We start from the raw sequence: 22,117 nt of genomic DNA, 5'->3' as shown, positions 1-22,117 counted from the left end.
TTTTTTCTGTCTTTGTACATGGAAAATTCAAGTGCGTATTAAAGACGACCGCATAGCTGACGATTTGATCATCAAAGGCTTCTCCTCTCGTCATTCCTGCTTCTTCACCCTTCTCTTCTCCACCTTTCGGTTGATTATTAATTTGGATGCAGGGAGTGTGCATATGTGCGGGAAACCCCACAAGAGTGAAGATGCACTGCTGTGCCGAGGCGAAACCTCTGCAAAAGCTGATGATTTTGGCCCAGAAACCCCAGCAACAGTCATGAGCAAGACGATAAAAGCAGCGACTCATTTTTCCCTGTTGTTTTGCTCATGGAGGCTTAAGTCGCTGTGGTTGAATGCAGTAGCATCGCTCAAGAGCGTGACATAAGCTCCCCTAATCCGCTTTTTGTCCCACTACCCATAATGCAGTGCAGCTTGAGAAATGCATCCCCCCTTCTCACCATCTCTACTCCCACCCCAGTTCTCTTCCCCCTACGATTTTGAATGCATATTAATGAAGAGTTGCTTCCATGTCCAAAAATAGGTTAATGAGGGAGAGTGCGAGTTGTGTGTGTGCATGCAGCATCTGACGAAGTCTTTCTGTCTCTGTCTCATTACAGATGTTCCTCGTGGCCTTGTCCTTTGCCTACTTTGCCAAGGCATTATCCGGGAGCTATATGAAAAGCACAATAACTCAGCTGGAAAGACGCTTCGACATCCCCAGTTACTTAATAGGTGTCATTGATGGCAGCTTTGAAATAGGTAAGAACCGGATCTTCATGCGTCAGCCGCATCTCGATCCCGTCACCTCCCCGAACCAGTTGCTAAGGCTTTCATAGAGTCCGTGCGCCGCGCTTCAGTGCGAAATAATACTGAGACGCACCATGTGTGCTGCAATTTACGGCTGTCATCCTCTGCGCAGTGCAGTGGTCCGACAGATCAGACAGTTATGCAACCGCAAACATGTTTTAACAGGTCACAGCTGCAGTGCTGCACGTCTTAACTAATGCATTTTAAAGTTTACTATTTAAAATGCATGCATTTAATTTCTAATCTTTCCATTGCTATAAAATGCAAATAAAAATGTAAACAATGAAATATAAATATAAATGCATTATTTAATGTAATGATAATCCCATAGAAGGTGCACAGGGATGCCAGTAATTAAAATAAAATCTGATTGTTTTATAGTCAAGGGATGCCATACAGAGTCAGAAGTGTTATTCCGATAAGTGATTCAGCACTTTTTTCCGTCTTCGTACATGGAAAATCATAATCTAGAGGCTAAACCCCGCTCACGTGGCCCTAGAAACCAGTGTTTCCATAGGAGCGTTGCCATGGCAACGGGACGAGGAGCACAGCCGACGCGTGTGGCAGCCTCACACAGATCATGTGTCAGAGTTAGCATCACTCTCTCGGCTGTCTCCCGTCCCCATTATCAACAAGTGCTCGGGAAACCCACGGAACAAAGGCTGCTGTGTGTTTGCATGCGTTTTGTTAATGTTTGGGTGAGTTGTTTCTCTTTGGTTGGTCTGACCTCCTCATAAACTGAGCCATGGTCTAAACGTCTGAGAATTCCTGTCCCCATTAAATCTATGAAATGTCCTGAACTCTGAGTACAGAGCTGTGCTATAATCGTCCTCACAAAGACCTTCGTTCATGGAGCCGTGAACCTCAGAAACCAAATAATTTTGCCAATAAATGTTCCTTACAGACAAAGAGGTCAATCATGTAGAAATCAGCGTCATGTTCAGAGAGTTTGTGGAGCGGATGCTTCCATTCATGGGTGAATGTCAGTGGTTTTATTGCCTGATGGACAGTACCAAATGATATGCACATAAATTTGTTTTTATTTTACAAAGTTTACTCAATATTGTTTGGAAACGGAAAATAGTACGCAGGTTTGTGCACATATAATATAGCTGTTTGAGCATGTAAAAGATCAAAGTGCAGATAAATGGAGTTATTTGCTGTGTCTCATTTGGCTGCCACGATTTAGTAAAGTAACTATTACATTTCAAAGTCATAAAGAAATTACAGCAATTTATGCTTCACAAGGAATAACGGCCAATTTTATAGGCTAATCGCTACTTTTCTGAAATGAGACATCCTTGATGGCATTTGCGGCCAACAAATGCGACATCCGGAGGACGCAGCCTTCAAAATAAGACATGGATTGTCTGCCAAAAGAAAGAATCGATTTTGAACCGTCTGAAACAAGTCAACAGTAATTCCAGTCTTACTTCCTGCTCAAACCTATGTAGGTTTGTAACAAATTTGCATAATATCCGCCTATGGTTCATTGACTGCCCACGAACAACGTCTGCTTTGACCCGCCCCCAAACGCTGTAGTTGTAGCTGTGACTGGAAGAGTTTTGTTCGCTGTCGACATGTCGAGAAGACCCTGTTTTCAGCTCTGCCAAAGCAAATCCACTTTGCGGCTGGAATTGATACGGTGTGTCAAGTGCTGAAGAAGATCTGGAGCTGAAATTCAGATATGCTAATGGCCGTTTGGTTTCTGACGCACACTGTAAGCTGTAGACCAATCACAACAGACTGAGCCATCTGACCAGTCAGAGCAGAGGAAGCTCTCAGAAAGACGGGGTTTAGAGAGACTGAATCCTTTGTCGAAGCGTTTCAGACACTGTGAGAAAAGAGGTGATGCTGCGATGTGTATATATATTGAGAAAATTAGTGTTTTTGATCTTGGATGCATGTAAACCTTTTGTAGGAGACTCCGAAACAAAATTAGGAACCTGTAAAATAGCATAATGGAGCACAAAATTTTACATTGAGTAACATTGTAAAAGAAGAACAATGTTGTGTGCATATTACTTCCATCATATCCATATTATATCCATCAGTCAGTAAATTATGAAACAATAAGTGTGATCTGTTAATTGGGCAGTTATTGAGTGATCTCAAAATGACCAAATAATAAACATTATTAATAAATAATATCAGTCTATGTCTATTCAATTTTCCCGAGCTTTATTATGAAGAGAATGCATGCTTCAATCACGGATTAAAGCTAAAAATGACTTTAAAAGCCCCTATACAATAACATAAACATGCTTGCATTGAGGTTAGTTGCTTACTTTAGTTCATGCTTTTTTCTTTTTTGGGGGGATTTTATAAGAAACATTCCAATTAATGGAGCCTGTTAAACTCAATTTTCCACATCATAAATGTTTGTCTGAACAATTCTTCTCGGCTTCTGCTCCTAGGTAACTTGTTAGTGATCGCATTTGTGAGTTACTTTGGTGCCAAACTTCACCGTCCGAAGATCATCGCCATCGGCTGCCTGTTGATGTCACTAGGGACTTTTCTAATTGCCTTGCCCCATTTTATAATCGGACGGTAAGTTTCATCTATAAATGTGAAAATGTGTGTGACGTCACGTCAGTAAGTAAAACAGCCTCGACTCGAGCTGTTCCGCTGTTAACAGAGTGAGCTGTTTTGGAGGGTCACATGGATCCAGTTTGATCTTGTTAAAGTCCCTGACCACAAATGCCATTGAGTCGTATTTAGTGTGTGTATCAGATGTGTTTCTTGGCATCGTAAAGCTGCTGCATAAAGGAAACATTTTGGTTTAACAATCAGAATTTTGCATGACCTCACTCTACTCGTTCAAATTTGACTCCATCCTTGTAAATCGACATGCATTGTCAAATTTGTCAGGTTTTCAGTTTTAGGTGCTGCTCTTCGAAGACGTATTTAATGACGTGCCTTCTTAAAGTGACTCGAGTGCAATTTCCGTGCTGATCAGAAATGCTGTTTTAGATGTTAATGTTTTGTATGTAGGTCATGTTTTTCAGAAGTGATACATACATCCTATATTGCATCCTGTTTTTATGGCAACAGCATATTTACAATCTGAATTGCTCAGTCTGACACATTTCGTTCACCTGTGCATTTGCTGAACTACGTCAACTCGCAGTCAGTCATTAGAGTATTAGTAGACTGTCTGCTTAATATCTGCTAACACTTTTTGATGCTCTTCAAAAGACATTCTACTGACTATAAGCAACTTTGCAACTACATGTCGACTTATTCTACTAACCCTAACAGTCTACTAGTACTCTAATGAGAGTTAGTTGACATGTAGTTGTTTATAGTCAGTAGAATGTCTAAAGTAGACCATCGGAATAAAGTGTTACCATTTAAAGTCTTCATTATTGTTGACAAAAAAATCATTCTGATCATTTAGCCTCCTTGTTAGAGCACCTGACTCCCACGCCGTAGACCATGGTCGAGTCCCGCTCGGAGCGGGTCAGTAGAACCGGTTACATTTGGTGCCGTGACCTAGTTGGGAGTGAGGTTTAGAGGGGTGAGTGTAACTGTCATAGGCCAGTAAGAGCTATGCATGAAACCTCACTCCCCTGATCTCAAGAGGTGCTCTAGCGACTGATGCTAGATGTTGCGGTCCTTGCTAGAGCCCCCGACTCCCACACCGGAGACCACGGTTCAAGGCCCGCTTGGAGCGGGTCAGTAGAACCGGTTACATTTGGTGCCGTGACCTGGATGGGAGTGAGGTTTGGGGGGTGTGAGTGTAACTGTCATAGGCCAGTAAGAACTGTGCGTGTAAGCCTCACTCCCCTGATCTCAAGAGGCACTCTAGCAACTGACACAAGATCCTGCGGTCCTTGTTAGAGCCCCCGACTCTCACACCGGAGACCACGGTTCGAGTCCCGTTCGGAGCGTGTCGGTAGAACCGGTTACATTTGGTGCCGTGACCCGGATGGGAGTTAGGTTTAGAGGGGTGAGTGTGACTGTCATAGGCCAGTAAAAACTGTGCGTGTAAACCTCACTCCCCTGATCTCAAGAGGCACTCTATCAACTGACACAAGATCCTGCGGTCCTTGTTAGAGCCCCCGACTCTCACGCCGGAGACCACGGTTCGAGTCCCGGTCGGAGCGGGTCAGTAGAACCGGTTACACTTGGAAGTTTCATTAATCTGGATCCTATTGTTGTGTCAGGTGACATGGTCTCTGAATTCTGCTACTGAATTGCTGATGTTTTGTATGCAGCTACAAGTTTGAAACATCGATTCGATCGTCAGTGAACTCGACCAGTAACCTCTCCCCATGTCCAGTGAGGTCCACAGGTCCAAGCACTTCTTCAGTACCGAGCTCAGGTACATAAGCACCTACTGCTTCTGTTAGATGGGAAAATGGGAGTCTTGCTGGTTAAACTAGTTATGAAACCTGCTGGTATCACTGCAGTCTACAGCGTCATATGGTTTAATATAGTCTTATTTGTGTATGCTACATTAATAATAATAATCTGTCATTACTCTTTTATCCTGTCTCATTTCATTCGGTATCTTTGTCATGTGTCAGTTCCTCGACTCTTACCATGTGCAGAAGCATTCTCACCCTCTCTTCCTCCTTTCTCAGGTTGCGAACACGAGTCCAGGTTGTCCATGTGGATCTATGTTTTCCTAGGGAATATCTTGCGTGGAATTGGCGAGACCCCAGTGCAACCTCTAGGAATCTCATATATTGATGATCACGCTCTGGAGGAAAATGCAGCCTTCTACATTGGTACATCGAAATCTTTTTTATGCATATATGAGGCCGGTTTATACAGTTTAATCCTGCATGATGGACATAAGTAGAGTAACATTAACTGGACAGATATGCATTATGTGTGCATGTTATTTGATGCTTCATTATTTAAATTCGAAAAAATAATATGCGCACATCCAGAAACTTTAGGCAGGTGCTCGATCAGATAAAGCAATTCGCTAAAAGTAAACAAGAATCGGCACACTGCCACTGCTGCTCCTAAAGATCAATTTATTAAAATCATCAACATTTCGACCCAAAGGTCTTAGTCAGGCAAACAAAAAGTGCACAGAAAGGTACAATGTATTTCAACGTGATCCATCACACCTGACATAATTAGTCAACTAGTTACCCAATCATCCAATAAACTTTAAAAATAATTAAAAAAAAAAAATAAAATATATACAAAAGTAAACTACAAAATAGTAAGAAATATATACAGAAAAATCTCAATTAACAGAAAAGTAAACTACAAAATAGTAGCCAATATATAGGCGGGGAAAAAAAAAAAATATATATATATATATATATATATACAAAATTAAAAATGCTTCATTAATTAACAAACTTAATTAATAAAGAATCATACAACCACTAAAAGTATTTCCAAACTTACCTGGATACTGTACACTCACAGTAATCGGTATGTACAATATAGTAAATCTCAACTTTGTTATATTGTCAAAAAATGTATTACTGCAAAAGTTATAGGGAAATATAAGGAAATATAGTACATGCTACATACAGTAAAGCAATATATACTATATATCAGTTACATGCTTGTTTATATCATCGCAAAATGTAAACTTTATTATCGCGTGCGTGGCTATATATATATAAAGTTGGATATTATATTCCGCTTTATCCGCATACTCACGTAAAGTGATACTTTATAGCAAATTGTTACATATAACAAATGTAATTTATATTATCGTCTAGCTCTTTATATGATGTTGGATATATACCAAGTTCTGTCATGAAACTCTAGATGGCACAGGCTGATGGGTCCTTAATGCAACCTGATAATGACATTTACATCGTTTACTTTATGGCACAAGCTGATTGGTTCCTGTCGATTCTGCAGCCAATGAGCTTGCTGTTCAATATTTAAATAACTGGTTACCGTTTACTGTAGAAGTTTGCAGCGTGCTTCAGAGTTCCTCTGAAACCCTCCTCCTTCCCCAGCTCCACCTGTATAGATCTGCTACGGGTAATTTTATATATGCGCTTCAGTTGATCAATTGCTTGATTGCTTGTACCGTCGAAAATTGTATCTATATTATTGTGCAGCTCTAATCTGCTAAATGCAACTACAAGACATGAAGATATTATAAACATTAACATCATAATTTTCTGTAAAGCTGCTCTAAAACAAAGTGTGCTGTGAAATTCACATATAAATGTGACTGAGACTGTTTTGCCATTTAACGGCTTCCTGGTATTATATGTTTTTCCTAGAGAGCATTGTCTTTCTTGGTAAACAGCCCAGACTAGATACGCAACTAATCAATTCATGTACCATCTGCATCAGGATGTGTCCAGACAATATCAGTCATCGGTCCAGTGTTTGGCTACCTGCTGGGGTCCCTCTGTGCCAAGATATACGTGGACATTGGATTTGTCAACATGGGTGAGTGAAGTGAAACTCTGCTGCTGTCTGATTCACTATTTCCTAAAGGAGTCACTGGGTTCAGTTGCATCTGCACTGGATGACTTGAATGGCCTGAACGTCTCTAGGCATGTATCGGCAAGGTTGTCTTGAGAGAGAAAAAATATATAATATAAAATGCATTTATTCTGTATAGTCTCATGGGTTTTGGCTCATCCCACTAGACTAGTGATTCATAAACTACTAAAAGGTTCTTAAAGAAGCAATTCATTGTGAAATTGACTCTTTCTCTCCTCAAATCTGGAGGAAATCCAGCTTATTCATATTATTCTTATTTTGTTTATATTTCAAACAAAAGCAGGAGGAAATAAGAAACTTTGTTGTTTCTAGTTTGAAAGCAGTGGAGGCTGTTTATGTTGGATCTGAGTGTGTTTTTGGCATTCGAACGCACTCTTTATTGGGACGATGTAAAGGTTCATAATGTTAAGCTTGTGATTTAGCAAACAGCTGTTTTGGATGAGATGTACAATCCAATGAGACTGAGGGGTTAAAGGGGACATAAGCTGAAACATGTAATGATATTAGATTTGCGTGTGTAGTTTGAATGTTAGAATCATGGTGTGTTAAACAAATTTTTTTTGGCACTGGCAACGTTTATGCATGTATGTGAAATAATGCATGCTGGAGACACAGGCCATTTCTTCATAGATAATATAGCGTCACGTTACACCCTAAAGTCAAGACGTTTGGCAGTAAAGTTAAGCCATAAGATAATAAAATATTAAGGAATAATGGCAGATATTCAGCCAATAAAAACTATATCACATTGTTTTGTCAGTAATTTTATTTAATGAGACAATAAAACAGAGCACAGACAATAATAACATCTGTATCATACACATAAATCATTGCAATTGTCATTTACTAATGATAATAATGATTGCAGATGCATATCTAGTCTCTCTATATGTAGTATATAAACATGTAAAAGTTTGGAATAATTAAGATTTTTTAATGTTTTTGAAAGTCTCTTATGCTCACCAAGGCTGCAGTTATTTGATGAAAAATACAGTAAAAATGGTAATATTTTGAAAGAACAGTTTTGTATTTGAATATAATTTATTCCTGTGATCAAAGCTGAATTTCCAGCATCATTACTCCAATCTTCAGTGTCACATGGTCCTTCAGAAATCATTCTAATATGCTGACATATTTAAAAAAAAAAATTAACATTTTTGTGGTTAGCCATATGGCTGTTTTGCAGGCAATCTCAGTTAAAAATGCAGCCTATATATTCTGAAAATTAAGAAAATAAACTTCATTCTGCCATCCAATCATGACACATTTAAAGTCTGCATGAAATGGAAGTTTTCTTCCCTATTGTGATGTATATCCGAGTGAAACGGCTTCTCAAACAAGAACAAATGTAGGGCGGGGCTTGATTGTGTCCATTTGGAATTGATTGGATGGTTGTGGTTTGCTATTGGCTGATCTCACATGAGTGACAGGTTGCCCCGCCCTCGCGCCAGTAAACACATCATCAGAGAAGTCGCTGCAAGATGGAGGGGAAGTTATTTTGATTCAAGATTTCAAGGGAATGTGAATGTTAAAAAAATAACAATATGCAATGATAAATCATTTATAAAAAACATAAAAAATAAAAACTCAATTCTGATTTCGTGGTGACTTTAAGGTGACTACAGTATGACTTCAGAAGTCTTGGAAGTCATATAGACTACTTTGATTGATTGTGCTTTTATACTGCTTTCTTGTCTTTTTTAAGATCTTGACAATGGAAAAGTAGTTTGAACATTGTACTTAACATCTGATTTAGTGTTTCACTGAAGAAATAAAATAATGCAGAAAATGTGATTAGCAAATATTCCGTTGAGCTATTCCCTTCCATCGATGCACATTGTTTATGTGGCATGCCACAAACATTTCTATAGTATCTACTGGCACAGCTTTAGCACAACATGGAGGTTGTCTGAGCGTACATGATGAGAGAGAGCGAGACATCTGAGACTGTCTGAGGATCACAGTCTGCGTCTGCCTCGGCTGTCTGCCTGGCCCAAATATTCTGAACATGTGACAAGCTGCAGTGAGCCTTGTAGCGTCTGTATTCTCGGTGTTGACATATGCGTGTGTGTGACTGTCTTCTCACAGAGAGCATTAGCATCACCCCAGGAGATGCACGCTGGGTAGGCGCCTGGTGGCTGGGATACCTTATTGCAGGATTCATCACCCTGCTCTCGGCGGTGCCGTTTTGGTTCTTGCCCAAGTCTTTGCCTCTGCCAGAGAGACGGCTTGCCAAGTATTCTCCAGAGCGGACCAGCTTCATCAAAGACTCGCCCCTCCTGGAGCACAAGTACCAGGCAGATGAGCCAACAAACTTCCTAGAAATGGCCAAAGGTAAACGACCTAGAACCAACTAGAATTCACAGAAAATATCGACGATAGCTAAAATATCAGATCTCTGGCTGCACAAAAAAAATTATTTGGACATTAAAGATGATGTAATGCAATTGCATTAATTAGCAAAATGTCAAACCAAGTGGCATTTATTTTAAAGAGCAACCTTTTCAAGCAAAGAATTTCACAAAAATGATTTTCTTACTCAATATTTTTGTCTTGTTTTCCAGTACAAATATCTAAACGTTCTTAAACAAGATACATTTACTTGAGAAGTAAAATTACTTCAGGTATTTCTTGTTTTCTAAAAAAAAAAAAAATAAAGTAAGAACATACTTGAAATAATACTTGAAACAAGACAAAAATATATGCCAACTTTCTAAAAAGTTAAAAAAGAAAATATATATGCCAATGGAGTCAGAAAAATAAACTTAATTCAAAGGGAAAACAAGTTTTATTTTTCCGACCTCATTGTGATATTAGTTGTTGCGTTAAGCATAAAGTCTCTTTATTTTGATGAGTTTTTTCTCTTTATCTCAAGTCATTTTCCTTCTCAATTAACTGTATCTTGATTCGAGAATGATTAGATATTTTAATGAAAAACAAAACAAAAATACTTAAACCTTTTTTTGCAGTGCATGATTTTAAATGACAAAAAAATGGATGTACTGTTCAAAATTAAGACAAAGGTGTTATTCGAATACCACAGTGTTCTATATACTATTTCTGCCATATCTATATTTTGGAGAAATAGTAAGAGTATTGTGCTATTCTGAACATAGCTGAAAGGTATTTACAAAGACTTTAGATATTCCAAAATGGTGCACTCATATTATTATGAATTGGAAAGAGTGCAACACAAACTAAGTCCCGCCTTCTAAATAAAAGAGCCAATCAGCGATTGGTAAAGTCATTGCATCAGCGCAGCTGTCATTAGAAGCTCCGGTTGCCATAGAAACAGTCAGTGTCCTGAGATTGCATACATTGGCTGGTACGACCTAAAGCTTTTTTAATGCAATTTGAGCATATGAAACAGTCAGATTTTGTTGCTCATACATTTTATTTAAATATCAAACTGTTAATAAAAAGGTCATATGATGCTATTTTAAGAGTTTAAAGTTCATTATTTTGATTATTGGGTGTAATAGAATAGGTTAACATACTTGAATGTTCAAAAAACACATTATTTTTCACATACTGTACATTATTGCAGCTCCTCTATCCACATTCTGTCTGAAACGTGCTGATTTCCTTCTGAAAAGCTCAGAGTGCTCTGATTGGCCAGCTGATTCATATGGATTCGTTTTCAGATCTCTTTATGAACTTTCTGAAGAGTCAAAGTGGTAGTTGCATGAACTGTCAATGGAGGGTCAGAAATCTCTCAGATCTCTCAGAAAGTCTTATGGGTTTGGAACGACATGAGGGTTAGTAAATTATGACAGAATTTTCATTTTTGGGTGAACTAACCCTTAAAAAAGCATCATATGACCCCTTTAAGACTTTACGATTTCCCCTTTCAAGTAGATAGGACTTGGGCTGCATCCGAAATCCCATACTTCCCTACTATATAGTAGGCAAAAGAATTCACAGTACTCATAAAAGAGTAGGCAAAAAGTACCCGGATGACCTTCTACTTCGGATGACGGACAGTTTACTATCCCATGAGGCCACGGGAGAGGATTTATGAATGGCAGTTAAGTGGCGCTGGTAGGTCTCATGATAATGACAGCATGGTGTATGTATGTACGGATTACAATCGTACTACACACACTCATACTATGTAGAACATACTTTTTTAAAGGTCATGAAGTATTCAAAATAAGTACGTATGCAAGAGAGTATGTGATTTCGAATGCAGCCTTGGTCTTGATTGTGCAAAATAACTGCCTAGAGGTGTTGCAAATATGGCCGCCGAGTGAACTGGCTTTCCCTGAAAGGTATTTGGGCCCTTTCTGGTTGTCACACATTAGGTGATCAAGTGTTAATATAAAGGAAAATTGCATCCACTAAAAGTCATTTGCAAAATGACTCAGACAAGTGAAGTTCATTTTGAGAAATGTTTGTGCAGCATTTGTTTTCTATCTATTCATTCATTTCAAGTGTGCTGTATAAGTGTATTTTTAGCAGAGTAGATTGGCGAACAAACTTCAACTGTTTGCTTATGTCTAACATCATTCTTAAACATGTTGTATTATTGTTTTTCAGACTTTTTGCCAACACTGAGATCCCTTTTGGGGAACCCGGTCTACTTTTTGTATCTCTGCGTCACCATCATCCAGTTCAACTCTTTGATCGGCATGGTGACATACAAACCAAAATACATCGAGCAACATTACGGACAGTCAGCGTCCAAGGCGAACTTCTTAATGGGTACGTTGTCTTCCTCTAAACACATTTGTGCACAGATATATTACAGCTGTGACCTCAGAGTTTAATGTGATGTTATGTTTTGATTAAATTTGGGGGATTTTATTAATGTGTGTTAAATATTAGTCTTTGGTTCTGATATCAAATCTAGAGGTTTGTATAGCTCGGGTAAATCACAGTATGACACGGACCATTACTGCATATGAAAGAGAATGAAATCCAAAAATAATATCAGCACACAACGTATGCAGACACTGGAGACTGTTGTGCATTTCAGGAAACGGCATTAGCGTTTCGAAAGACGGGAGGGAAAACAAATAGGCCTGAACCTTTCAACCACAAGAAGAACCGTGTTTGAGAAGAGCCCACTTGTACGGCTTTGCCTTTGTTTCAAATCTGACACTGGTCCTTTGATCCAGGTTTTCCTGATGCCGTCTGTTTTTTCAGGAGTTATCAACATCCCAGCTGTAGCCTTGGGAATGTTCTCGGGGGGTGTGATCATGAAGAAGTTCAAGCTGAGCATCATGGGAGCAGCCAAGTTTGCACTGGGAACGTCTCTCCTGGGCTATTTCCTGTCCCTTTTCTTCTTCGCCATGGGATGTGAGAATGCCAATGTGGCCGGCATCACCAGGTCGTACAACGGGTAGGATGAAGCTTGCAGTTTCAGCGGTTCTGTTCAGATCTGGGGCCAGTTGCACAAACACATTATGTTAAGACTGTGTCTTAAGAACTACTAGTATAACCAACTAGCAGTTAGCCAAGGCTTTCTTTTCGGATTCAGAGTACTCCAGTCTGTTTTTATCTAAATGGTTTTTAAAAGTTATGATCAGTCTTGGAGGAAAAATTACATGACTTCATTGTTAATTTTCCTCTTCAGAAAAACTAAAAATAAGATGTTATTTCTGTATTTTTGAAGTACAGAACAGCATTGATCTTTTTACTGACCAGTATAACAGAAACGTTTGGAAATAATTAAGATTTTTAATGTTTTTGAAAGAAGTCTCTTATGCTCACCAAGGCCAATATCTCACAATTCTGACTTTTTTCTCACAATTGTGAGTTTATATCTCACAATTCTGACTTTTTTCTCACAATTTCGAGTTTATATCTCACAATTCTGACTTTTTTCTCACAATTTCGAGTTTATATCTCACAATTCCGACTTTTTTTCTTGCAATTTCGAGTTTATATCTCACAATTCTGACTTTTTTTTCTTGCAATTTCGAGTTTATATCTCACAATTCTGACTTTTTTTTCTTGCAATTTTGAGTTTATATCTCGCAATTCTGTCTTTTTTCTCGCAATTGGCAGTTTATATCTCACAATTCTGACTTTTTTCTCATAATTTCGAGTTTGTCTCGCAATTCAGATTTTTTTTTCTCACAATTTCGAGTTTATATCTCACAATTCTGACTTTTTTCTCACAATTTTGAGTTTATATCTCGCAATTCTGTCTTTTTTCTCGCAATTGGCAGTTTATATCTCACAATTCTGACTTTTTTCTCGCAATTGGCAGTTTATATCTCACAATTCTGACTTTTTTCTCATAATTTCGAGTTTGTCTCGCAATTCAGATTTTTTTTTCTCACAATTTCGAGTTTATATCTCACAATTCTGACTTTTTTTTCTTGCAATTTTGAGTTTATATCTCGCAATTCTGTCTTTTTTCTCGCAATTGGCAGTTTATATCTCACAATTCTGACTTTTTTCTCATAATTTCGAGTTTGTCTCGCAATTCAGATTTTTTTTTCTCACAATTTCGAGTTTATATCTCACAATTCTGACTTTTTTCTCACAATTTTGAGTTTATATCTCGCAATTCTGTCTTTTTTCTCGCAATTGGCAGTTTATATCTCACAATTCTGACTTTTTTCTCGCAATTGGCAGTTTATATCTCACAATTCTGACTTTTTTCTCATAATTTCGAGTTTGTCTCGCAATTCAGATTTTTTTTTCTCACAATTTCGAGTTTATATCTCACAATTCTGACTTTTTTTTCTTGCAATTTTGAGTTTATATCTCGCAATTCTGTCTTTTTTCTCGCAATTGGCAGTTTATATCTCACAATTCTGACTTTTTTCTCATAATTTCGAGTTTGTCTCGCAATTCAGATTTTTTTTTCTCACAATTTCGAGTTTATATCTCACAATTCTGACTTTTTTCTCACAATTTTGAGTTTATATCTCGCAATTCTGTCTTTTTTCTCGCAATTGGCAGTTTATATCTCACAATTCTGACTTTTTTCTCATAATTTCGAGTTTGTCTCGCAATTCAGATTTTTTTTTCTCACAATTTCGAGTTTATATCTCACAATTCTGACTTTTTTCTCACAATTTTGAGTTTATATCTCACAATTCTGACTTTTTTCTTGCAATTTCAAGTTTATATCTCGCAATTCTGTCTTTTTTCTCGCAATTGGCAGTTTATATCTCACAATTCTGACTTTTTTCTCACAATTGCGAGTTTATATATCACAATTCTGACTTCTTTTCTCACAATTGTGAGATATAAACTCTCAATTGCATGTTATAAAGTCCAATTTTGAGAGGGGAAGAAAGTTTTTTTTTCTTTTTTTCTCAGAATTGCAAGTTGATCTCACAATTCTGACTTTTTAACTCTCAACTTGAGGAAAAAAAAGTAAGAAATGTGAGATAAAAAAATCACAATTACCTTTTCTATTTTTTATATTCAGTGGCTTTCATAGTTTTCTATATGTAATTTATTTTAAAATGTCATTTATTTCCTGTGATCAAAGCTGAATTGTCAGCATCATTACTCCAGTCTTCAGTGTCACATGATCCTTCAGAAATCATTCTAATATGATGATTTGCTGCTCAAGAAACATTTATGATTATTATCAATGTTGAAAACAGTTTTTGCTGAAACTATTTTTCTGCTGAAATTCAGCTTTGCCATCACAGGAATAAATTACATGTTAAAATATATTTCAATAGAAAAAATGTAACGGTACTTTATTTTTCATCATAGCCTTTGTGAGCATAAGAGACCTTTCAAAAACATTAAAAAAAAAATCCTTTTGACTGGTAGTGTATATTATGTCCTTCATTTGCAAAATGATAAAAGTTGATGATGAGCCAATAATAAAATGCTCATTGTCCTTTGAATACAGGACGGAAAGTCTTTACAAAGTGGACAGTTCCCTCTTAGCGACGTGCAACGCAGGCTGTCAGTGTCCTGAAACAAACTGGGACCCCGTGTGCGGTGAGAACGGGCTCACCTACGTCTCCCCCTGCCTGGCTGGATGCCGGACGTCCCACGGTTCTGGAATGGACACGGTAAGCGCGGCCTCTGAACCGAGAGCGTGATTTTGAACAATAGCGCGTGTTTGTTGTCCTATCTCTTCAAAGAATGTGAGTGACAATGTGTTCTGTTCCATATGCCTTGAACTCTGCTTTTCCCAGCGCTCTCTGAAGGGTGTGCACAACCTGTTTGTCTTCAGCACAAAGGCTACATTGAATTTTCGAACCTTCTCTGAAACTTCCTTCCCCGTCTCTCTTTGAGAGTGCAAACCTGGTTGGTTCTGTCTAAATATTGTGAAGTTTCACTGCATCTGAAAGGCTGGGATACTCTGTGACTTTAATCTGCAGGTTTTCCTCCCATCCTGTGTGTCCGTTTCATATCTCAAGCATCTGTTATATGCAATGTCTTTTGTCCTTTCCTTTCAGACTGCCAAACAGACTAAACTAGAGCATGATGAGTGAAGTAGTCTTGTACCTTTTGTCTTTTTTTTTTGCTTTAAATCAAAGATTGTAACCAGTGCTGCATAAATAAATGGGTGATTGATGTTTAATATAAGCTCATAAACTGCATGAATAAAAACTTTAATTAAATTTTTTATTACAGGCCCAATTACCCATACTTCATCAGACAGTAAATGCTATGGTTGATCTAGAAAAGTCCTTGTTAAAACTGTGGTTAGAACATCACTGCACTGAGTAAGTTGGAGCAATGCAGTTACTACCAACATCACATGTTGTGATGCAGTTATACGCATAACGAGGCTGTAAAAGCAGATTGAGCTTGCCTGTTCGGCATGATGACATTTAATGTTAATGAAAATGACAGTCAGTAACCGTCATTTTCAAAACATGTAACAGCTTTAAAAAAAATCATGGGTAGGTTAATACTGATGTATTTTATGTCATAGAATAAAACGTGAAAGTAACTTGTGTTAACCACAGACCTTATTTCAGCCATTTAACCAAAAACCCATTCAAAACACCCTTTGACTTTGGGATGATGGAACTGGAAATGCTTGGAAACTGGAACCCACAAATGCGTCATAGTTCCACCACTCTATTGGGAAGAAAAGACAATCGCAACTTCCGTTTCATGCCAACTTGCAGTAGTGGCTGATCTGGTGTGTTTGTGTTTCAGGTGTTCAAGCAGTGCAGTTGTGTAGGAGTCGGGAATCAAACGGCCAGCGTGGGTCAATGCAACAACAGGGAGAACTGCCATCGAGTCTTCCCCTACTTCCTGGCTCTGTCTGTCATCACTTCCTTTATCATCTCACTGGGCGGAACGCCGGGATACATGCTGCTCATCAGGTGAATATCTGCCCATGATTTATTGATCAGGAACTGCTCAAGAGTTAGAGCTCACTTCAGACGTGGAATAATGGAATTAAACTGCATATTAAAGGGGTCATGAATTCAGAAATCAACTTTTTCCTTGAGCTTTTGATATATAAGAGGTCATCATACTATAAGAATATCCTGCAAGTTTCAGAACTGAAAACTTAGGTGAAACCCCGCCTCCGCAGAAGAAATCAAAGCCTACTTCATCATTGCAATGTTAGCCCCTGCCCACTGGCATGTTAGTGAGATGACGAGGAGAGAAGAGCGATACAGGACTAAAAATAACATTACCTTTCAAAGGATCCTAATGCTAGGAATATGGTTATTTATTTTCAACAATGTGAATGTCTCAGTTGAGCTTTATTTAGTTGTATTCAGTACATTTCACTGTGGATTCTTTGGTAAATCAAACACATTTCAGCACAGGCTTTGCAAACAGACTTTTACAATATGGACTCGACAGTAATGCAACAACATGTAAGTAACTGCGTTAATTCTAATGCCTGATCTGATCTGTAATGATTCATGTACAGTCAGATGTGTCAGTAAATCAAACCAGTGACTAAACGGTCAACTTCACATTGTTTCTCTTAGTAGGATGAAAATAATCTGTTATTTAAACGGTGATTAAATTATATATAGAAAGTGATCGAGAACGCTCCCTTTACAATTACTGGAGCTGTCAATCAAACAACATAAGTTTATCAGTGGCTCGCGCCAAAACTCCTTTTATTCAATGAATCTCTTAGTTACATCACGTTTGCACTGTTAGTTCTGATGAAAGCACTCGTTAGTGTGCAGAAATTGAGTTGTAATGACGAGATCACTGCTTTCATGAGCTCAACAACATGTCTGTGATCGACTACAGTGTTCATCACTGCAACCTTTCATGCCACGATCTAAATATAATGCCATAGATCTAAATGTAATGCAACACTTTTCACAATTAGTTAACCTTGAGGGCTGTAATAGTAAAAATGTGCTAAAAGTTTTCGAGAGAATAATACTTAGTTATTTCATAGGCAAAGATGTCAGCCAATCACAGCAGTGGGCGTTTACACTGAAGTCTCACAGCAGACACGCCCCTTAAAACAGAGCGTTCAAAACTAGAGGGCTAAAATCAGGGTAGGAAAAATGCCTTTTATTTCTAAATTATGTCAATTTTTGAGGTAAAAAGCATACTAATATTATAAGTGCACCCCAGGAAACAATATAAGACAATAAAACAACGCAGTCCATGACCCTTTTAACTCCCATGTTAACACCCCAGTTCTCATTCATGGCCTTTTAATGATTTTATTTGAATATTGCACATTTGCATTTATTCGTTTGGCAGACGCTTTTACCCGAAGCGAACACAAGTGCTGTCCCGTCTTTGCACATATGATATCTTGTGAAAGTGTACATTTACTGAATGATTGTGTACATAATGAAAACAGAAAGAAAAAAAACAGAAAGGTCGTCCAGTCATGTGTTTGTTTTCCTCAGTTCAAGCAGATTACAGATGAAAACCGACTGCATGTGCCGGCGGTGCTAATGTGATTTTCCCCTCATTATTCCACGTCTTAGTCGAGGGCTGAAGGCCAGTCAAAACTGTCGCTCGATTGAATGCAAAATCAGTCGAGACAAGTTTACGGTCACTTATGAAGCTCAGTAATCAGACTTGTGTCTTAAAAGGAAAAGCTTTAGCACCAAGGACTGTCAGCTTTCTCCCAAAGCTCAGTCAGCTGACGCTGCTGGAATGCTCGGCCTCCCTTGGGCTAAATTAGGTTAGCGGCAGCAGCACTGGCCCGGCTTTGTTTGGCGAAATAAAAATTCCTTCAAGTCTGTAGCTTTTGAGAGAAGACGTGATTACTTTGGATAAAGTAATCTGCATATTGCTGAGGTAGAAACCATAACTGTTCTGTTTTGTTCAAAATGTTAGAAATGGCACGGTCATAAAAGTTATACAACCTATGTACTATTTTTAAATTTCTAAATTCAAAGAATAAGTGTTAATCAATCTATAATTATTATTAGTAGTAGTAGTAGTATTTCTATATTGGCTGGCTGCATATCTTTTTTTTTTTTTTTGTTATATATATATAGACCGATATTTCATATTCTATTGAGCTTATTTTCACATTATTCTGAAAGGATATAATCTAGCCGTTCTTATGTTATCAACAGATGCATCAGACCTCAGCTGAAGTCCTTAGCTTTGGGTTTTCACACGTTGACAACACGTACTCTAGGTGAGAGACGCTTTGGTGTTTGGTGCTGTTGACGTTTGTGCTGAATCATGTTGTAGTCACAGTGGTAATAATGATTTGTTTTGAAGCAAATGGTAGATCGTATGGATTTTTTTGCCTTCCGCAGCTGGAATTCCAGCTCCTATATACTTTGGGGCCATCATAGACACCACCTGTCTGAAATGGGGTCACAAGAAATGCGGTGGAAGAGGAGCCTGTCGAATATACAACACGTCTGCCTACAGGTATCGGCTGAATTCACTTATGTTTGTTGTGCAGTGTACGATTGTAATAAGTAAAAGTAGCAACACTAAAACTCATATATTTATCTTCCAGATGCAAAAATTTATACAAAAATTCTGCCGATACTGATAGTCAGTTATTGAGAATATCTGCTGATACTGATAGATTGATGCTATACAGGGAACTGTCTCATTTGTTACATTACTATAATATTAGAGGTTAAAATTAACAACAGAGCCCAAACTATTATATTCAACTAATATTTAATTTCAGATAATTACACTGAAATAAAAATCTGAAATGTTTGTTTACAACTCCGATGCAAATAAGGTACTTTTCATAAGTGTTTGTTAATGACAAATTTATTCAAACATACATCTATAATTAACAGTAAATAAGCTTCTCTCTGTTGTTTTCGTTTTATACCTAACTAACGAACTGTGAACTTTGCATAACTTTCCTACAGTAAATGCAACGTTAAGTAACATTGACGTGGTTGAAACACTGATTGAGCTATTACACAAGACATAAGTTGTACTGTATCTTTCAACGTACCTTCTGATGTTCATGCATGTTTTTGTACTGTGAATGCGTTATTTTCGTGTTTACTTCGACAAGCCTAATTCAACATAAGCAATATTTTCTTCACACACAGTATGAGTTGCAGTCGGACACATTTTCCCGCCCTCTTTTGATTGACAGGATATAATCAGCCCTGATCAGCGGCTGTTTTTAAACAATCAGCCAATGGTCAATAGTGAAAATAATTGCATTTTATCGCCCGATACCGATTATTGGCCGATTCATCTATAGCTGTAGTTTGCCTTTTCTGCCAAATAATTTGGTCAGGTGGCACAATACAAAGCCACAAGATGAATCAGAGTTCATTGTAAGCAGCCTGTTCATAAAACATGGTCAATACTAAATAATATATAGACTATATAATATATATAATATTAGAGATGGTACACTGGGTCATACACACAGACAAAACACCATCAGGGTAACACACAACACTAAAATAATGTAATAAACATTAAATAACATAAAATGTAACACAAAATACACCAATGTAGATAACTGACAACAAAAATAAGAAGGGACAAAATTATTTATAAAACATAATCATATGTGATGTGTTACACAGGGACTTTTTACCGTAAATTATATGGTAGTTCATAGTTTTCACTTACAAAAATCATAAATTTGACAGTATTTTACAGTAAAATTACATATTTTTACTGTAACATTTTTACTGTATTTTTTTTTTCAAGAAAAATAAGGGACAAAATTATTTATAAAACATGTAACACAGGGACTTCTTACCATAAATTATATGGTAATTCATAGTTTTTACTTGCAAAAACCATCAATTTGACAGTATTTTACAGTAAAATTACGTTTTTACTGTAGCATTTTTACATTATTTTTCTGTAAAAATTTGTTTTGTTTTTTTACATGTATATTAACATATCACTTAATGAAATATGTGGTTATAAGTTGTAAAATATACAGGCATCTTATAAAACTGAAAACATTGTCACAGTAGTTTTTACCTAACAGTATTTTTTTGTGTGAATTTAACAGGATATTTTTAACATTATACCATGATTAAGTTTAGTGTAAAAATCAAAAATATTTTCCTCATATTTTTTGATATATATTTTTTAAGGTCATTAAAAACAAACATCCCCTCTGGACATCACTTCTGTAGATCATGTGTTCATGTCTAGGTGTTTAATTGTGGTCAGTTGATTATCCTGTGTTTTGACTCTTCATTGCTCAGGATAGCATATCTGGGCCTGACGCTGGGCTTACGGACAGCTTCCTTCTTCCTGTGCGTGCTTGGGCTGGTGGTGTTACGACGGCATGTTAAGAGGCAAGAGCGCGGCACGCTCGCAAACGGAGGCACGGGGGCCGCGGCCGGAGAACTGCAGGCTCTCAGGAAAGAAGAAAACAACAGCTGTAACTCGGACCAATGCCCACGAACCACAGACTACGACCCAGAACGGGAGACGCGTCTGTGACGCACGTACTCGCCTGCGCAGGGAGCAACAGGGCCCGTTTATATGAGTTAGACTTTCTATTGGACCCATGTAAATGATGTGAAGTAAGAAAAACAATCTGTTGTTTTGATATAGTAGACTTATTTCTTGAATGTACATGCTGTTTTGGGTATAAAAAAAAAAAAAAAAAAAAAACAGAGAGAAGAGAAGAATGTCTTAAAAACTACCTAATCTTTTTGGATTCAAAGCAAAGATGCTTAAAGAAGTATCTTAACATCAGACGCCCTACTAGACGCAACGAAACATTGGATTTCCTCTCATTTAAGCCATCGTCGTGCACAGGCCCTATGAGGAATAACAAGATTATACCTTGTTGGGTACATGACAACATCCACTCGTAACTTTCTCTTCTGCCATACACACAGATAGATGCCTGAAACAGTTGACCACGACACTGTGTGCTTTATATAGATGGGCCTTGACACGCAGGCTATAGGTTGACTATGTTGGTGGATGTCTCAAATTGCATCTCATTTGTTTTTAACGTATTGTCAGGAAGGGAGCGCGCCGTGAGGTGTGCTAACGAAACGCTCACCATTGTGCTTTTACATGTCGCCTGACAGCAGTTCCTCCCATTTAAGAAACATGTGAGGAACAGTCCAGAACTGTGGGCTTGACGCCACGGGTATGTAAGTAATCATCTTCATGATCGATGTTGTGAAATGTCACTGTGAGAAATGTTGTGCGTGTGTGTTGTTACGTGTGAACGGGTGCATTCCTGTGCCAAAAAAACAAAACAAAACAAAACACAAAAAGTGCGAGAAAGAAAAGTCAACATGGTCTATTCTCAGGTTGTTCAATCAATTGTTCCTCAAATTTGCAAATAATTATTCTTTTATATACTTGTGTAAATCGTTGTCTGGTTTCAGCTGGCGAAAATGTTCCTTTGTTCATTTCGGGCAATTGAAGAAGTTCACCAGTAACAACCAAGGAAAGGATTTTTATTTGTGTCTTGTAAAGCAAATAAAACGAGTGGCATTTATTACTTGCTTTTACGTTAGGCAGTACATAATTTTATTTGCTGATGTTTTTGTATACT

At 37.7% G+C, this 22,117-nt stretch overlaps 1 protein-coding gene across 1 annotated transcript in view; it reads left to right on the top strand.

Annotated features, from left to right (window-relative positions):
* The window catches only part of slco1c1 (solute carrier organic anion transporter family, member 1C1), a 32,312-nt gene extending 10,239 nt beyond the window's left edge, over window positions 1-22,073 (top strand). Inside the window, exons 3-15 of the mRNA XM_051892463.1 lie at window positions 603-744; window positions 3,210-3,342; window positions 5,013-5,119; window positions 5,382-5,528; window positions 7,084-7,182; window positions 9,328-9,573; window positions 11,779-11,943; window positions 12,388-12,583; window positions 15,071-15,236; window positions 16,339-16,508; window positions 18,708-18,772; window positions 18,897-19,014; window positions 20,799-22,073. Of these exons, the coding sequence (XP_051748423.1) occupies window positions 603-744; window positions 3,210-3,342; window positions 5,013-5,119; window positions 5,382-5,528; window positions 7,084-7,182; window positions 9,328-9,573; window positions 11,779-11,943; window positions 12,388-12,583; window positions 15,071-15,236; window positions 16,339-16,508; window positions 18,708-18,772; window positions 18,897-19,014; window positions 20,799-21,039 (1,995 nt within the window). The 3' untranslated portion in view covers window positions 21,040-22,073. The remainder of the gene's footprint in view (window positions 1-602; window positions 745-3,209; window positions 3,343-5,012; window positions 5,120-5,381; window positions 5,529-7,083; window positions 7,183-9,327; window positions 9,574-11,778; window positions 11,944-12,387; window positions 12,584-15,070; window positions 15,237-16,338; window positions 16,509-18,707; window positions 18,773-18,896; window positions 19,015-20,798) is intronic.
* The last annotated feature ends 44 nt before the right edge of the window (window positions 22,074-22,117 follow it).

The sequence above is a fragment of the Ctenopharyngodon idella genome, chromosome 4, assembly GCF_019924925.1.
Source record: "Ctenopharyngodon idella isolate HZGC_01 chromosome 4, HZGC01, whole genome shotgun sequence".
Classification (NCBI taxonomy): Eukaryota; Metazoa; Chordata; class Actinopteri; order Cypriniformes; family Xenocyprididae; genus Ctenopharyngodon; species Ctenopharyngodon idella.
Note: the sequence above shows the minus strand (reverse complement) of the source record. Positions and strands in the feature narration are given on the sequence as shown.